The 16,606-nt window shown below is 46.6% G+C and overlaps 1 protein-coding gene across 4 annotated transcripts in view; it reads right to left on the bottom strand.

Moving 5' to 3' along the window:
- sesn1 (sestrin 1) overlaps positions 1-15,926 on the bottom strand; it is an 87,695-nt gene extending 71,769 nt beyond the window's left edge. Inside the window, exon 1 of one of the 4 annotated variants that reach the window (XM_078212371.1) lies at positions 15,277-15,926. In XM_078212371.1, the coding sequence (XP_078068497.1) occupies positions 15,277-15,591 (315 nt within the window). In that variant the 5' untranslated portion in view covers positions 15,592-15,926. The remainder of the gene's footprint in view (positions 1-15,276) is intronic. The other 3 variants (XM_078212373.1, XM_078212374.1, XM_078212372.1) reach the window with 3 other exon arrangements.
- Positions 15,927-16,606: the final 680 nt, after the last annotated feature.

Here is a 16,606-nt window from a genome sequence, read left to right as displayed (position 1 = left end):
AGGGTGGCGAGCGACTTGGAGGGGAATCTTCAGGTGGCGTTCCAAGATATCTGCTGCCCTTGTCCTTCTAGATGGTAGTGCTCGTAGGTTGGAAAGGTACTGCCTAAGGAGTACTGGTAAGGTCCAGCAATGCATCTTGTAGATGGTACACAAGGCTGCTACAGTTTGTCAATGGCGGAAGGATTGAATGTTTGTGGTGGTGGAGGTTCGTTTCTGGTCAATGGTAACCCTCAGGATGTTGACAGCTGTGGATTCAGTGATGGTAATGCCATTGAATGTCAAGGGACAGATGGTCATTACCTGACACTTGTGTGACGTGAGTGTTACTTGCCACTTGTCAGGCCAAACCTAGATATAGAACATAGAAAAGCTACAGCACAAACAGGCCCTTCGGCCTGTCCCTACCTACTAGGTTTACCTATAACCCTCTATCTTACTAACTTCCATGAACTTATCCAAAAGTCTCTTAAAAGACCCTATCGAATCCGCCTCCACCACCACTACCGACAGCCGATTCCACGCACCCACCACCCTCTGAGTGAAAAACTTACCCCTAACATCTCCTCTGTACCTACTCCCCAGCACCCTAAACCTGTGACCTCTTGTGGCAACCATTTCAGCCCTGGGTAAAAGCCTCTGAGAATTCACTCTGTCAATACCCCTCAACATCTCTATCAGGTCACCTCTCATCCTTCGCCTCTCCAAGGCGAAAAGACCTAGCTCTCTCAACCTATCCTCATATGGCATGCCACCTAATCCAGGCAACATCCTTGTAAATCTCCTCTGCACCCTTTCTATGGCTTCCACATCCTTTCTGTAATGAGGCGACCAGAACTGGGCACAGTACTCCAGGTGGGGTCTGACCAGGGTCCTATACAGCTGCAGCATTATCTCCCGATTTCTAAACTCAATTCCTCTATTGATGAAGGCCAGTATTTCATACGCCTTCTTAACCACAGCCTCTACCTGCGACACTGCTTTGAGCATCCTATGAACCCAGACCCCAAGATCCTTCTGATCTTCCACACTGCCAAGCCTCTTGCCCTTATTATATTCTTTCATCCTATTCGACCTGCCAAAATGAACCACCACACACTTATCTGGGTTGAAGTCCATCTGCCACTTCTCCGCCCAGTCTTGCATCTTATCTATGTCTCGTTGCAACTGCTGACATCCCTCTACACTATCCACAACACCACCAACCTTTGTGTCATCAGCAAACTTGCCAACCCACCCTTCCACTTCCTCATCCAGGTCATTTATAAAAATCACAAAGAGCCCCAGAACAGATCCCTGGGGCACTCCACTGGTGACCAACCTCCATGCTGAAAAAGACCCATCTACAACCACTCTTTGCCTTCTGTGGGCAAGCCAGTTCTGAATCCACAAAGCAATGTCCCCTTGTATCCCATGCCCCTTCACTTTCTCAATGAGTCTTGCATGGGGCACCTTATCAAACGCCTTGCTGAAATCCATATAAACTACATCTACCGCTCTTCCCTCGTCTAATGTGTCTAGTTACATCTTCAAAAAATTCAATTAGGCTCGTACGGCATTATCTGCCTTGGACAAAGCCGTGCTGGCTATTTCTGATCATACTATTCCTCTCCAGGTGTTCATAAATTCTGCCTCTCAGGATCTTCTCCATCAACTTACCAACCACTGGAGGTTAGACTCACCGGTCTATAATTTCCCGGGCCCTCTCTTCTCCCTTTCTTGAATAACGGAACCACATCCGCAATCCTCCAGAACCTCTCCCGTCTCCATTGATGACGCAAAGATCATCGCCAGAGGCTCAGCAATCTCTTCCCTCGCCTTCCACAGTACATCCCATCTGGTCCCGGCGATTTATCTAACTTGATGCTTTTCAAAAGCTCCAACACATCCTCTTTCCTAATGTCCACATGCTCAATCTTCTCAGCCCACTGCAAGTCTGCACTGCAACTACCAAGATCCTTTTCCACTGTGAATACTGAAGCAAAGTATTCATTGAGTACCTCTGCCATTTCTACCAGTTCTATACAGACTTTCCCACCGTCACATTTGATAGGTCCTACTCCTTCACATCTTATCCTTTTGCTCTTAACATACTTGTAGAAAGCCTTGGGGTTTTCCTTTATCCTGTCTGCCAAGGCCTTCTCAGGACCCCTTCTTGCTCTTCTAATTTCCCCCTTAAGTTCCTTCCTACTAGTCGTATACTCTTCTAGATTTCTAACATTACCTAGCTCCCTGAACCTTTTGTAGGCTTTTCTTTTCTTCTTGACTAAATTCGTTACAGCTTTCGTGCACCATGGTTCCTGTGACCTACCATAACTCCCCTGTCTTATTGGTCAGGCCTTGCTGTATTTGGACATTAACTGCTTCAGTATCTGTGGAGTTGCTGTTGATGACCCCTTCCATCACTTTGTTGATGAATGGGAGTAGATGAATGGGCAGTAATCGGCTGGGTTGTCCTGTTTCATGTGTACAAGGCATATCTGGGCAATTTTCCACATTGGCAGGTAGATGCCAATATTGCAACAGTATGGAACAGCTTGGCTTGGAGCACAGCAAGGTCAGGAGCACAAGTCTTCCAGACTATTGCTGGAATATTGTCAGGGCCCATTGTCTTCGCAGTATACAGTGCCTTCAGCCATTTCCTGATATCATGTGGGAGTGAATCAAATTGGCTGAAGATTGGCATCTGTGATACCGGGGAACTCCAGGAGGAGGTCGAGATTGATCATCCACTCTGCACTTCTGACTGAAGACTATCATGAACGCTTCAGCCTTATCTTTTGCACTGATGCGCTGGACTCCTCCATCATTGAGGAATGGGATATTTGTGGCGCCTCCTCCTCCAGTGAGGAGTTTAATTGCCCACCACCAGTCACAACAAGATGTGGCAGGACTGCAGAGCTTAGATACAATCTGTTCGTTGTGAATTCGCTTAGTTCTGTCTTTCACGTGCTGCTTATGCTGTTTGGCATGCAAATCATCCTGTTTTGTAGCTTCACCAGGTTGATACCTCATTTTTAGGTATGTCTGGTGTTGTTCTTGGCATGCCCTCTTGCGCTCTTTATTGAACCAGGGTTAATCCCCTGGCCTGGTGATAATGGTTGAGTGGGGGATATGCCGGGCCATGAAGTTACAGATTGTGGTAGAGTAGAATTCTGCTGCTGCTGATGGCCCACAGTGGCTCATGGATGCCTAGTCTTGAGTTGCTGGATCTGTTCAAAGTCTATCTCATTTAGCACAATGGTAGTGCCACACAACATGATGGAAGGCATTCTCAATGTGAAGATGGCACTTTGTCACCACAAGTGTTCACTCCACCGATAATGTCATGAACAGATGCATCTGTGGCAGGCAGGCCAGTAATGACGAGATCAAGTATTTTTTCCCTCTTGCAGTCTCCATCTAGCAGCTATGTCCTTTATGATCTGGCCAGCTTGGTCTATGGTGGTACTACCGAGACACCCTTGATGATGGACACTTAAGTTCCCCACACAGAGTATACTCTGTGCCCTTGCCACCCTCAGTGCTTCCTCCAAGCAGTGTTCAACATGGAGTACTGTTAGGGCCCTGGACCAGAATCCCAAATTACATTAGGAAGCCAGACTGGACCCCAACAATTTTTTTATTTTGGCATAAATGTGAGCATAGGATGCTTCACTTCAGGAGTAATTCTGCTGACAAATTAGGGATCTTTCATAGTAAAACAAACTTTATTTAATAACACAGTTTAATCACAAATCTAACAAATGAAGCAGCTTAGCTACTACCATTGAACAGTACTTAAACATGAAAATGAACTACATTCTTCTTACAGACTCAAGAACCACTTTAAATACAGTTAGCAACCAAAAATATACTTTCCATAATGAATGTAAACAGCTTTGAAGCTTTCACAGATTTTGTGGAGAGAGCAGCTTGCAGACATCTGTCTTTAAACAAACCCCAGCCAGAATTCAAAAGCTATTTTCACCCTGCCACATATCTAGCTCACCCATTAACCATATTATCAAATGATCATGTCAATCTAAACCTACCATTCATTCCTTTAACAAAACTCTAGGGGACTTCTTTATGCCACTTTCCTAGCATCGGAGCTATATTCCCACCAGACATACTGACTGCCTGTAGAAAAACTGAACTTTCAAACAGTCCCCTTAAACATAAAAAAAATCTATAGAAATAGCACACAATCATCACAGTACTGATTCATCAGCTGAGGGAGGGGGATAGTTTGTGCTAATCAGCAGGAGGGTTCCTTGCTTACGTTTGACCTGGTGCCATAAGACTTAATGGGGTCCAGAGTTGATGTTGAGAACTCCCAGGGCAATTCCCTCCCAACTGTACTGCTGTGTCGCCACCTTTGCAGGATCTGTCAGACAATCAAGAATGGCATGGTCATCAGTAGATTCTTAAATCCAGATTTTTTAATCGAATTCAAATTCCACCATCTGCCATAGCTGGATTCGAACCCAGAACATTAGCTGAGTTTCTGGATTAATAGTCTAGCGCTAATACCACTAGGCCATCGCCTCCCCCTATTTGCTTTACTTCCTTTCTGTGGATAAGATTCATACTGGAATATATCTGCAAGGGCCATCGTAAACACAATCAAAAGCCAAGACTAAATTATACATCAGCATCTTTCCAACATAGCTGAGTCGCAACCTGCCAAGAAATGTTGTACTTGGATCAGAATTATTTAAACTGTAGCAATCTGAAAATACTTTTAGCATAGCTCATTTAAACGTCCAATCTAAACAAAGGGATGTAAAATAACATGTACCTTATACAACTGATTTGATTTCCAGAAAGTTCCACTACCTGATAAAATCTGGCATTGAACTGACAAGAAAATATATATATGCATAGAAAAAAAGGTAAACACTGAATATTTTGAATTTGATCAATAATACTACACAATGGTAAGAAATACTTGAGGATCACACCTCTTGAAGATATCATTGGCATCAATGTACAGTTCTATTCTGAATATGCATTAAACTGCAACAAGAACATTGCAAGAAAAGACCACAGGAAATCCCTGTTTAGAAGCCAAAGGCAAGCACCGTGACCAAAAGGTTTGCTTGCCCCTGATGTTTCCAATAGTCTCCTCAGACAGCTGGTTAAGACACAGTTGCACAAATCAGGAAAGTTCTTATGTTTTTAACATGGGACTAAGAGCCACAGAAGGCCATCTGGCCCCTCAAGCCTGCTCCGCCATTCAATAAGATCATGGCTGATCTTTTTGTGGACTCAGCTCCACTTACCCGCCCGCTCACCATAACCCTTAATTCATTTACTGTTCAAAAATGTATCTATCCTTGCCTTAAAAACATTCAATGAGGTTGCCTCAACTGCTTCACTGGGAAGGGAATTCCACAGATTCATAACCCTTTAGGTGAAGAAGTCCTTCTTCAACTCAGTCCTAAATCTGTTCCCCCTTATTTTGAGGCTATGCCCTAGTTCTGGTTTCACCTGCCAGTGGAAACAACCTCCCTGCTTCTATCTTATATATTCCCTTAATAATTTTATATGCTTCTATCAGATCCCCCCATTCTTCTAAATTCCAATGAGTATAGTCCCAGTCTACTTAGTCTGTCTTCATAAGCCAACCCTCTCAACTCTGGAATCAATGTTTAATCCTTGGGCTATGCTGAACTCGGGCAAAATAGCAGTAGCCACCACTACAATTTTCTCCAGTACCACTGGATTTAAGCAGTGAAATTCATCAACGATTCAATTGATTGATTTTCTCCGAATGCCAGTGGACATTGTGAACATAGGATAAAAGCAAATTACTGCGGATGCTGGAATCTGAAACCAAAAGAGAAAATGCTGGAAAATCTTACCAGGTCTGGCAGCATCTGTAAAGGAGAGAAAAAAGCCTACGTTTCGCGTCCAGATGACCCTTTGTCAAAGCATTGTCATCCGGATGTGAAACGTCAGCTCTTTTCTCTCCTTACAGATGCTGCCAGACCTGCTGAGATTTTCCAGCATTTTCTCTTTTGACATTGTGAATGTTGACCTTATTGAAAAAAAAATAAAACATTTGATCTAATTTATATAGGCAATACATTAGCGTATATTTTAGCAGTCAAATTATTGCAAGTGATTAACTTGTCATGAGCATGAAATTGGCTGAGGACTATGTCAAGGCTTGTCTACAATATCAGCCACAGACAAATAGTCTGCCAATGAAGAATAGCAATCACAGAAACCAAAACCAGAAAAAAAGCAATGCCTTCAGGAAAGCAGAAATAGATTTTTAAAAGTATGGAAATACAAATGTAATAAAATAACAGGATCGCAGACAGCATCCTTAATCAATGAGGTCAGTTGTATCATCACACAAACTCAATTACACAACACAAATTCATCAAGAATCACCTCCCATGAAGGATTTACAAGGAACTAACTATTTGATAAAAAAAGTGTTTTTCATTTTCCCGTTCCTACAAACGATAAAGAAGAAAATTACAGCACAGGAACAGGCCCTTCGGCCCACCAAACCTGCACTGACCATGCTCTCCAACTGAACTAAAACCCCTTACCCTTCCAGGGGTCATATCCCTCTATTCCCATCCCATTCATGTATTTGTCAAGACGCCCCTTAAAAGTCACTATCGTATCTGCTTCCACTACCCCGCTGGCAGCAAGTTCCAGGCACCCACCACCGTCTGTGTAAGAAAACTTGCCTCGTACATCTGTATTGTCATAAACTGTCCTGCTCTCAAACTATTTTTACCAAGAAGTATTGCATTTTTTAGCGATGAATTTTACGTAGCAACAATGATGGTGGATAAAGGCACTGATCTGCCATCTTATGGTATTTGAATAGACATTATTAATTTTTATGTCTCAAGAGAAATTGCTGGCAGGCTATTGAACAGTGGAATTTGGGGGACTCGGAATCTGGCTTGATCCTGTTCTCACCTGACTTTCACATAGGTACACTTTAAGCAGGAGTTGCTGGATAGCAAAACCAGCCTCACCTCCCCATCCCTAACCCAGGAATATACAGTTAGTCATAGCACCCCAGGCTCAGATGAGCTAATTCGGCACACTAGCAAACAAACCAGAGATCTTCCTGGTGTGCATTAACAATCAACTCACTGAACAATCAGAAAGCCCCTGAATATTTAGTGATAAAGGACTGAACAGACTATGAATACAATTGACGCAATTGCAAACTTTAGACTAGAGGTGCCAAAGAAGCAAGAAGATGATAAAGTTAATCATTACAATGTCTAAGAGAGATACAGAAATGAAATACATTTATCAGTTAACCCTCTTTCATAGTATATGTTTTGGAAGGAAATGCTACTAGGGTTTAAGAATTTAAATAGTACCATGGAATTTTTTAGGTCCACCTCAGCAAAACAGATGCATCTGAAACATCAGGTTCAACTTCAGTCATTGCACCTCTTCCTTATCCCTACAATCAAGCATTAGCTAGATTGTGTGGTCTCAAGTCCTTGTGTGGAACTCAAACTCATCGTTCTGGCCAAGATAAGATGTGTTCAAAACCATGATACCCCCTTGCCTACGCCACTGAGCTCTTGACTCAAGGTAATGCTGTTCCTGCATGGCAGGATGCAGGATCAGTCATAATTCCCCATGTGCAGAGTTCTATAACATATGCGTGAACAGATGGCACTTCTCAACTGCAAAGCAGCCAGCTCACCCCAGGCACTTACACACCTCAAACACCTACAGAGCCAGAAGCAAATGCTACAAAATAGGTTGTTCTCTCCATGGTTCACTGGCCAGCATAGAGTATGCAAATTGTGCCTTCCTCAAGAAATTGGAAGCTTCAGTGGTGTTTAAACTCTTCTACTTTTTGTCAGAATAATGATCATAATTTTTGAGCTGTTCACAATGATATAGCTTGCATACTACAATGACAAGTGCTTTATGTTTTAATCCTAAAAGGGGAAGACAGTTGGAGAAGCTTTAGGAAAGGCTCTGCTGCCAACGGTTAAAAATAGCAAGGGAAGTGCACAAGAGGACAAAGTCAATGAAACAAATGTGCTCTGGAGAATATTAGGACTGAAGCTGGTTGCAAAGATAGGCTGGTACAAAGCCACACAAGGTTTTAAAGATGAGGTTAAGAAATTCACACTCAAAGCTTTGGAGAATATGGCGCCAGTGCAAAGTAGTGTGAAATGTGAATTGAACTTAGCGTAGAACCAGACATACGTATCAGAGCTTTGGATAAGTTGAAGTTCATGGAGAGAGCAGAAGATAAGAGGCCAGCAAACAACACACTGAAGTAGTCATGTCTAGATGTGATAAAGGTGTAAATAGGAGTTTCAGCTGCAAAGGGACTAATATAGGGGTAGAGTTGGCAACACTGATTCTGAAATTCAGCTCATGGTCCAGATTGCAACAGTGCCTAAGGAAAGAGACAATGCCTTGCGAGTGGAATTTTATGGTGGGAAGTGAAGGCAGTTTCTGTTGCCCAAGTGTTGAACTGGAGAAACTTCAGACTAAACTGGACATCTGACAAAAGGCAGTGGAGGGGTCAAGTTGTGGCTGTGACTGGTGGTATCCCATAAGGTTCCATGTAGAAATCATAGAAATCATCATCAATCATAGAAACCCGACAGTACAGAAAGAGGCCATTCAGCCCATCGAGTCTGCACCGACTACAATCCCACCCAGGCCCTACCCCCATATCCCTACATATTTTACCCGCTAATCCCTCTAATCTACGCATCCCAGGACACAAGGGGCAATTTTAGCATGGCCAATCAACCCAACCCATACATCTTTGGACTGTGGGAGGAAGCCGGTGCACCCGGAGGAAACCCACGCAGACACGAGGAGAATGTGCAAACTCCACACAGACAGTGACCCAAGCCGGGAATCGAACCCAGGTCCCTGGAGCTGTGAAGCAGCAGTGCTAACCACTGTGCTACCCACTATTCGCCAAATTCACCAACAAGTTAGATAATGAATGGAGAGCCACATATTCAAATTTTCCAATGATACAAGATAGGCAGCATAGTAGACGGCGTAATATCACAAGTAGATATTGATATATTGAGTTTATGGGTAAAACTGTGACAAATGGATTTTAATTTAGTCAAACATGAGGTACTCCATGTTGGACCCAAAAAGGATAGAATAGGATATTTTCTAAATGTGAAAAGCCAGAAACACTGGAGATACAAAGAGACTTGGGCATCCAATTGCATAGGGCATTACAATGTCAGGAATAGGTACTGAAAGTAATCAAAGCAACTTATGGAATGTTGGACTTCACATCTAAAAAGCGGGTAAAGTTCACGTGGATTAAATCAGACCGGACGTATTGTGGGCAGTTCTGGGCACCACACCTTTGGAAGGATAAATTAGTTTTGGAAAACATGCAGTGCTGATTGCCAGAATTAAACCTGGATTCCAAGGATCTATGTCCAGGAAGGACATGCTTGCCTTGCAGATGGTAAAATAAAGGTTCACTAGATTGATTTCTGGGATGAGCGAGTTGTCCTATGATAAAAGAGCAAGTAAATTGGGCCTATTTTCCCTAGAGTTTAGAAGAATGAGAAGTGGTCTCATTGAATTATGCAAGTCTGAAAAGGCTTGCCAGGGTAGAATCAGGGGTTCCACTGGCTGGAGAATCTAGAACATAAACGCAAAGTCTCAGGATAAAATAGTTTGATCATTTAGAAGATCGTCACAGAGACGAGGGGAAAGTTCTTCTCTCAGAAGGCTGTGAATCTTCAGAATTTCACACCTTGAGGAGTTGTGGATGCCCCATCATTCAAGTTTAAAATAGATTTTTGACCTTTCAGCAAATCAAGCGATGTATTTAAAAGGTGGGAAAGTGCAGCTGAGGCAAAAGGCCAGCCATGATCATACTGACTAGCAGAGCAAGCTTGAGGGGCCATTTGGTATCCTACTGTTCCCATTTCTTAATCTCAGTGATGAGTTATTGCTTGATGGTGAAAGAGTTTAGTGAAATGGTTGGTTGTAGAAAAAAAAACTGAACCAGGATGTTAATCAGTAATAAAAAAAACAGAATGCACTGGCTGTCTGAAAGTGCGGTTCTCCTGGTGCCATTCCACCATTATCTCCCTGTAATTCTGCATATTTTTCCTTTTCACTTAACAGTCTAATTCCCATTCAAATGCTTCAATTCAAACTGCTTCACCACACAGTACATTCCAGACTTTAACTACTTGCTGCATGAAAAAGGTTTTTCTCCTATCACTTTTGCTTCTTTTGTCAATTACTTTAAATCTGTGCCCTATCGTTCTTGATCCTGAGTGGGGACAGTTTCTCTCTACCTACTCTGTTCAGATCCCTCATGATTTTGAATATTTCTATCAGATCTCCTCTCAGTCTTCTCTTCCCCGAGGAAAACAGTCCCAACTTCCCAAATCTATCTTCATTGCTCAAGTTACTCATCCTTGGGACCATTCTCATGAATTTTTTCTGCATTCTCTCCACTGCATTTACGTTAAAGTATGGCATCCAGAACTGAAAGCAATACTCAAGCTGAGGTGAAACTAGAGTCTCAAACAAGTTCAACATAACCTCCTACTCTTGTACTCCATGCACCCATTAGTAAAGCCGAGGATACTCTATGCTTTATTAGCTTATCTTTCTCAACTTGCCCTCCCACCTTCAATAATCTGTGTACATATACACACAGGTTCCTCTGCTCCTTTCAGAGTTAGAAACATAGAAAAACTACAGCACAAAACAGGCCCTTCGGCCCCACAAGTTGTGCCGAACATATCCCTACCTTTTAGGCCTACCTATAACCCTCCATCCTATTAAGTCCCATGTACTCATCCAGGAGTCTCTTAAAAGACCCTATTGAGTTTGCCTCCACCACCACTGACGGCAGCCGATTCCACTCGCCCACCACCCTGTGTGTGAAAAACTTCCCTCTAACATTTCCCCTGTACCTAAAACCTGTGTCCCCTCGTAGCAGCCATTTCCACCCTGGGAAAAAGCCTCCGAGAGTCCACCCGATCTATGCCTCTCAACATCTTATATACCTCTATTAGGTCTCCTCTCATCCTACGTCTCTCCAAGGAGAAAAGACCGAGCTCCCTAAGCCTATCCTCATAAGGCATGCCACTCAATCCAGGCAACATCCTTGTAAATCTCCTCTGCACCCTTTCAACCTTTTCCACATCCTTCCTGTAATGAGGCGACCAGTTGTACCCTTCATCTGATATTGTCTCTCCATGTGCTTCCTGCCAAAATGCATCACCTCACATTTTTCTGCATTAAACTTCATCCGTAACTTGTCTGCCCATTCCACAAAATTGTTTATATACTTCTGAAGTTCTGCACTATTCTCCACACAGTTCACAATGCTTCTAAGTTCAATATCATCGTAAATTTTGAAATTGCGCCCTGCACACCAAAGTCTAGGTTATTAATACAGGAACAGCAAGGGTCCCAACACTCTCGGTTACCTGCCAAATTCATATCGGTGTTGCTATTGTTCTTTTCAGGAACTATAACTTTGCTCACAAGTCTGTTGTGCAGCACTGTATCAAAGGCCTTTTGGAAGTCCAAGTACACCACAGCCCTGAAGGTGACAGAGCTGGTGAATAGGGTAGTTAAGACATATGGGATACTTGTTTTTATCATCGCAGCACAGAGTATAAGAGCAAAGAGGTGATGTTGGAGCTGTACAGAACATTGGTAAGACCACAGGTGGAGTACTGTGCGCTGTTCTGGTCACCTCACTCTAGGAAGGATGTGATTGCGCTAGAGTGGGGTACAGAGGAGATTCACCAAGATGTTGCCTGGGATGGAGCATTTGAATCAGTAAGGATCGGCAACAACACCTCCTCCACGATCATCCTCAACACCGGTGCCCCACAAGGCTGTGCTCTCAGCTCCCTACTATACTCCTTATACACTTCTGACTGTGTGGCCAAATTCCCCTCCAATTCGATTTTCAAGTTTGCTGGTGACACCACCGTAGTGGGTCGGATCTCAAACAATGATGAGACAGAGTACAGGAATAAGATAGAGAATCTGGTGAACTGGTGTGGCAACAATAATCTCTCCCTCAATGTCAATAAAATGAAGGAGATTGTCATTGACTTCAGGAAGCGTAAAGGAGAACATGTCCCTGTCTACATCAATGGGGATGAGGTAGAAAGGGTCAAGAGTTTCAAGTTTTTAGGTATCTCGATCACCAACAACCTGTCCTGGTTCCCCCCATGCCAACACTATAGTTAAGAAAGTCCACCAACACCTCTACTTTCTTATAAGACTAAGGAAATTTGGCATGTCAGCTACGACTCTCACCAACTTTTACAGATGCACCATAGAAAGCATTCTTTCCGGTTGTATCACAGCTTGGTATGGTTCCTGCTCTGCCCAAGACCGCAAGGAACTACAAAAGGTCGTGAACGTAGCCCAATCCATCATGCAAACCAGCCTTCCATCCATTGACTGTCTACACTTCCCGCTGCCTCGGTAAAGCAGCCAGCATAGAGTCATAGAGGTCATAGAGGTTTACAGCATGGAAACAGGCCCTTCGGCCCAACTTGTCCATGCCGCCCTTTTTTTTTAAAAAACCCCTAAGCTAATCCCAATTGCCCGCATTTGGCCCATATCCCTCTATACCCATCGTACCCATGTAATTATCTAATAGTCAAGGACCCCACGCACCCCAGACATTCTCTCTTCCACCTTCTTCCGGCGGGAAAAAGATACAAAAGTCTGAGGTCACATACCAACCGACTCAAGAACAGCTTCTTCCCTGCTGCTGTCAGACTTTTGAATGGACTTACCTTTCTCTAGCCCCTAGCTATGATTCTAACACTATATTCTGCACTCTCTCGTTTCCTTCTCTATGAACGGTATGCTCTGTGTAGCGCGCAAAAAACAATACTTTTCACTATGTTAATACATGTGACAATAATAAATCAAATCAAAATCAAAAAACTATAAGGAGAGACTGGATAGGTTTAGATTGTTTTCTTTAGAGTAGAGAAGACGGAGGGGGGCGGGGGACACATAATCGATAGGGATAAGATTATGAGAGGTGTGAATCAGGTGAATAGGAAGCAGCTGTTCCCCTTGGTTGAGGGATCAATCATGCGGCTGCATACTCTTAGGGTAAGGGGCAGGAGATTCAGAGAGGATTTGAGAAAAAAATTTCACTCAGAGGGTAGTGGGCACCTGGAATGCTCTGCCTGGTAAGGTTGTGGATGCCGGAAACCTTACAACTTTTAAAAAAGTATTTGGACAAGCACTTGAAACATCATAACATTCAAGGATACGGGACAAATGTTGTAAAATGGGATCAGTATGATTTTGGTGGTGTCTATTGTCAGTGCAGACTCGGTGGGCCAAAGGGCCTTTTCTGCGATGTACAATTCTATGACATAAACAACATTGCCCTCCTCAAGCCCCTCTGTTTACCTCATCTCAAAAGGAAGACCTCCCATGCTTTTTTGTTTGAATCGTGCAGTGGGATCTCTGACATCAATCTGAAAAAGCAGGTGATGACTCAGTTTAACATCTCATCTGAAAGACAGCAACACCAACACTGCAAAACTCAAACTGCGCAGGTACCTGGAGGGAAACTTGAACCAATAACTTTCTGACTCAGAAGATAGTGTACAACCACTAAGCAAAGACTGACACCTAATATGCTGTTTACAATCAATACTGTTCTTTACAGGCTTTATATACGCTCAGTACATTTGTCGAATATAATGATCCGCTGTCTGAAGGTGATACTCTTGCTTACTGATGGGAAGGCACATAATAGATTCAAGTCAGCCAGAGTGCAGTGATAATGGTATGACCCTCAGTCTCACAGCAGCGACAGAGATGCTGGACAGGTAAAAGTATGGTAATTTCACAATGGATAAAAATTCCATTCAGAAGTGGACATAACATATGTCAAACCTAAAATGTGCATTGCCAATACAAGGATGGTCTCACCCCTTAAAAGACAAGACAGGAAGTTTAATTGCACCTACATGGAGAAGTGACAACTTGACAATAATAGGGCTCCACATCTGTATAATTAATATTTCGACTGTTAGGAAAGTAACTAACAACACCAGATTAAAGTCCAACAGGTTTATTTGATAGCAAAAGCCACTAGCTTTCGGAACAGGCTGTCCCTTCGTCAGGTGGGTGGGAGTTCTGATCATAAACAGGGCACAAAGACACAAACTCAATTTACGTGAATAACGATTGGAATGTGAGTCTTTACAGCTAATTAAGTCTTAAAGGTACAGACAACGTGAGTGGAGGGAGCATTAAGAACGGGAGTTGCGGGGGGGGGGGACGGGGGGGGGGGACGGGGGGGGGGGGACGGGGGGACGGGGGGGGGGGGACGGGGGGACGGGGGGGGGGGGACGGGGGGACGGGAGTTGCGGGGGGGGGGAACGGGAGTTGCGGGGGGGGGGAACGGGAGTTGCGGGGGGGGGGGAACGGGAGTTGCGGGGGGGGGAACGGGAGTTGCGGGGGGGGGGAACGGGAGTTGCGGGGGGGGGGAACGGGAGTTGCGGGGGGGGGGGACGGGAGTTGCGGGGGGGGGGGACGGGAGTTGCGGGGGGGGGGGACGGGAGTTGCGGGGGGGGGGACGGGAGTTGCGGGGGGGGGGGACGGGAGTTGCGGGGGGGGGGAACGGGAGTTGCGGGGGGGGGGAACGGGAGTTGCGGGGGGGGGGAACGGGAGTTGCGGGGGGGGGGAACGGGAGTTGCGAGGGGGGGAACGGGAGTTGCGGGGGGGGGAACGGGAGTTGCGGGGGGGGGGAACGGGAGTTGCGGGGGGGGGGGGACGGGAGTTGCGGGGGGGGGGGGACGGGAGTTGCGGGGGGGGGGGACGGGAGTTGCGGGGGGGGGAACGGGAGTTGCGGGGGGGGGGGGGAACGGGAGTTGCGGGGGGGGGGAACGGGAGTTGCGGGGGGGGGGAACGGGAGTTGCGGGGGGGGGGGAACGGGAGTTGCGGGGGGGGGGAACGGGAGTTGCGGGGGGGGGGGGGGGAGTTGCGGGGGGGGGGGGGGGGGGGGAGTTGCGGGGGGGGGGGGGGGAGTTGCGGGGGGGGGGGGGGGGGAGTTGCGGGGGGGGGGGGGGGAGTTGCGGGGGGGGGGGGAGTTGCGGGGGGGGGGGGGAGTTGCGGGGGGGGGGGGGAGTTGCGGGGGGGGGGGAGTTGCGGGGGGGGGGGGGGGGAGTTGCGGGGGGGGGGGGGGGGGGGGATTGCCGGGGGGGGGGGATTGCCGGGGGGGGGGGGGGGGATTGCCGGGGGGGGGGGGAATCGCTGGGACTTCCTCACCTGCACCGCCTGTAGGATGGCCCCGCACTTGTCCCTCACGTCACTGAAGGGGCACCGCTTGGACAGCAGCAGCAGCCGCACCAGGTAGTGGGTGAGGCCGCCGGCGGAGCCCCGAGTAGCTGCCGAGCCCGAGCCGAAGCTCAGGTCGGAGCCGGGTCCCGGCGGCGGCGGCGGCGGGGGTTTGCCGTTGGTCGGGCCGGCCTTCTCAGTCAAGCTCAGCACCAGCTGGCGGACCCCGTCCAGTGCCACTTCCCGCAGGCTGGCGTCCCGGCTGCACAGCCCGTCCCACCGGCCCGCACCATCGCCGTCCTCCATCCGCCCTCAAGACAGTCAGAAACTTCCAGAATCTTCCCGCTCCGCCCGCCGCTTCGCTTCAGCTGCAGAGAGGCTGCTCCTCAGCGACATGTACAACCCGTCCGTCCGCACACACACCCCCCGGCCGCTTCCCAAAGCCAACTGTCAACCCCACACCAGCGATCGGGGCGGGCGGGGGGAAAATCACCGGGAGAAACCTCTTGAGGAGTTAGATTTGAAAATGAAACTTGGTTCCCCGGCCGCTGCTTCTGAATGGAGTTTTCCTCTATAATAAACTCCCGGCCGCTTCATCTGCCGTGCAACCAAACCTCGCACACCCCAGTTTGATTGACATCGGCGCCCATCCAATGGGACATCAGGCCACCTCCAGATGTGCCCGCCCTCCGCCCCCAGCTGGCCAATCGGATCTCGTCAGCCAAGCTGGCAAGTTAGTGTGCACTCTCTTCCCGTCCGCCCCCACCCCGGCTGCTGACTGCGCGTGCGCTTTACCTGCCTCCCCCCGCCCCCGGGAGTTGTAGTTCTCCCCGCCGCCTGAGGTCGTCGGCGCAGCTGCTCGTTGCCAGTGAGATGAACTACATATCCCAGAGAGCTTAGCGCTAAACTCAGCCTGGTGGTGACAAGTCTCCTTCACTCTTGTTTATCAGTCAGAGCAGATTGTGATGGGTTGGTGGCAAAGGGAAGGTGACAGCAAATGTTGCAGCAAACAACATGTAGACTTGCCAAGTCTCATTTATCCAGAATGACAATCTTTGCCATTTTTGTGTTCAATACAGGATACTGGTTTAAAAATTAAGTTCCACTCTGTTCTCCTGTACTTCATCAAATTTGTCAAGGGCAATGCTGCTTTTTCAATCAGACATCATCTTCTTGACATGGAAACTATTTGCCCAGGACACCCCCAGAACAAATAGGCTAAAGGTTTGACAAATAATGCACAGTGTTGCATTTCTTTCCTGTGGGTAACATTCCCATCCACCCCAAACCCTCTTAATTGGATCAATCCCAGGACTGCCTC

The sequence above is a fragment of the Mustelus asterias genome, chromosome 5 (genome assembly GCF_964213995.1).
Source record: "Mustelus asterias chromosome 5, sMusAst1.hap1.1, whole genome shotgun sequence".
Classification (NCBI taxonomy): Eukaryota; Metazoa; Chordata; class Chondrichthyes; order Carcharhiniformes; family Triakidae; genus Mustelus; species Mustelus asterias.
This window is presented reverse-complemented; position numbering and strand designations above follow the sequence as displayed.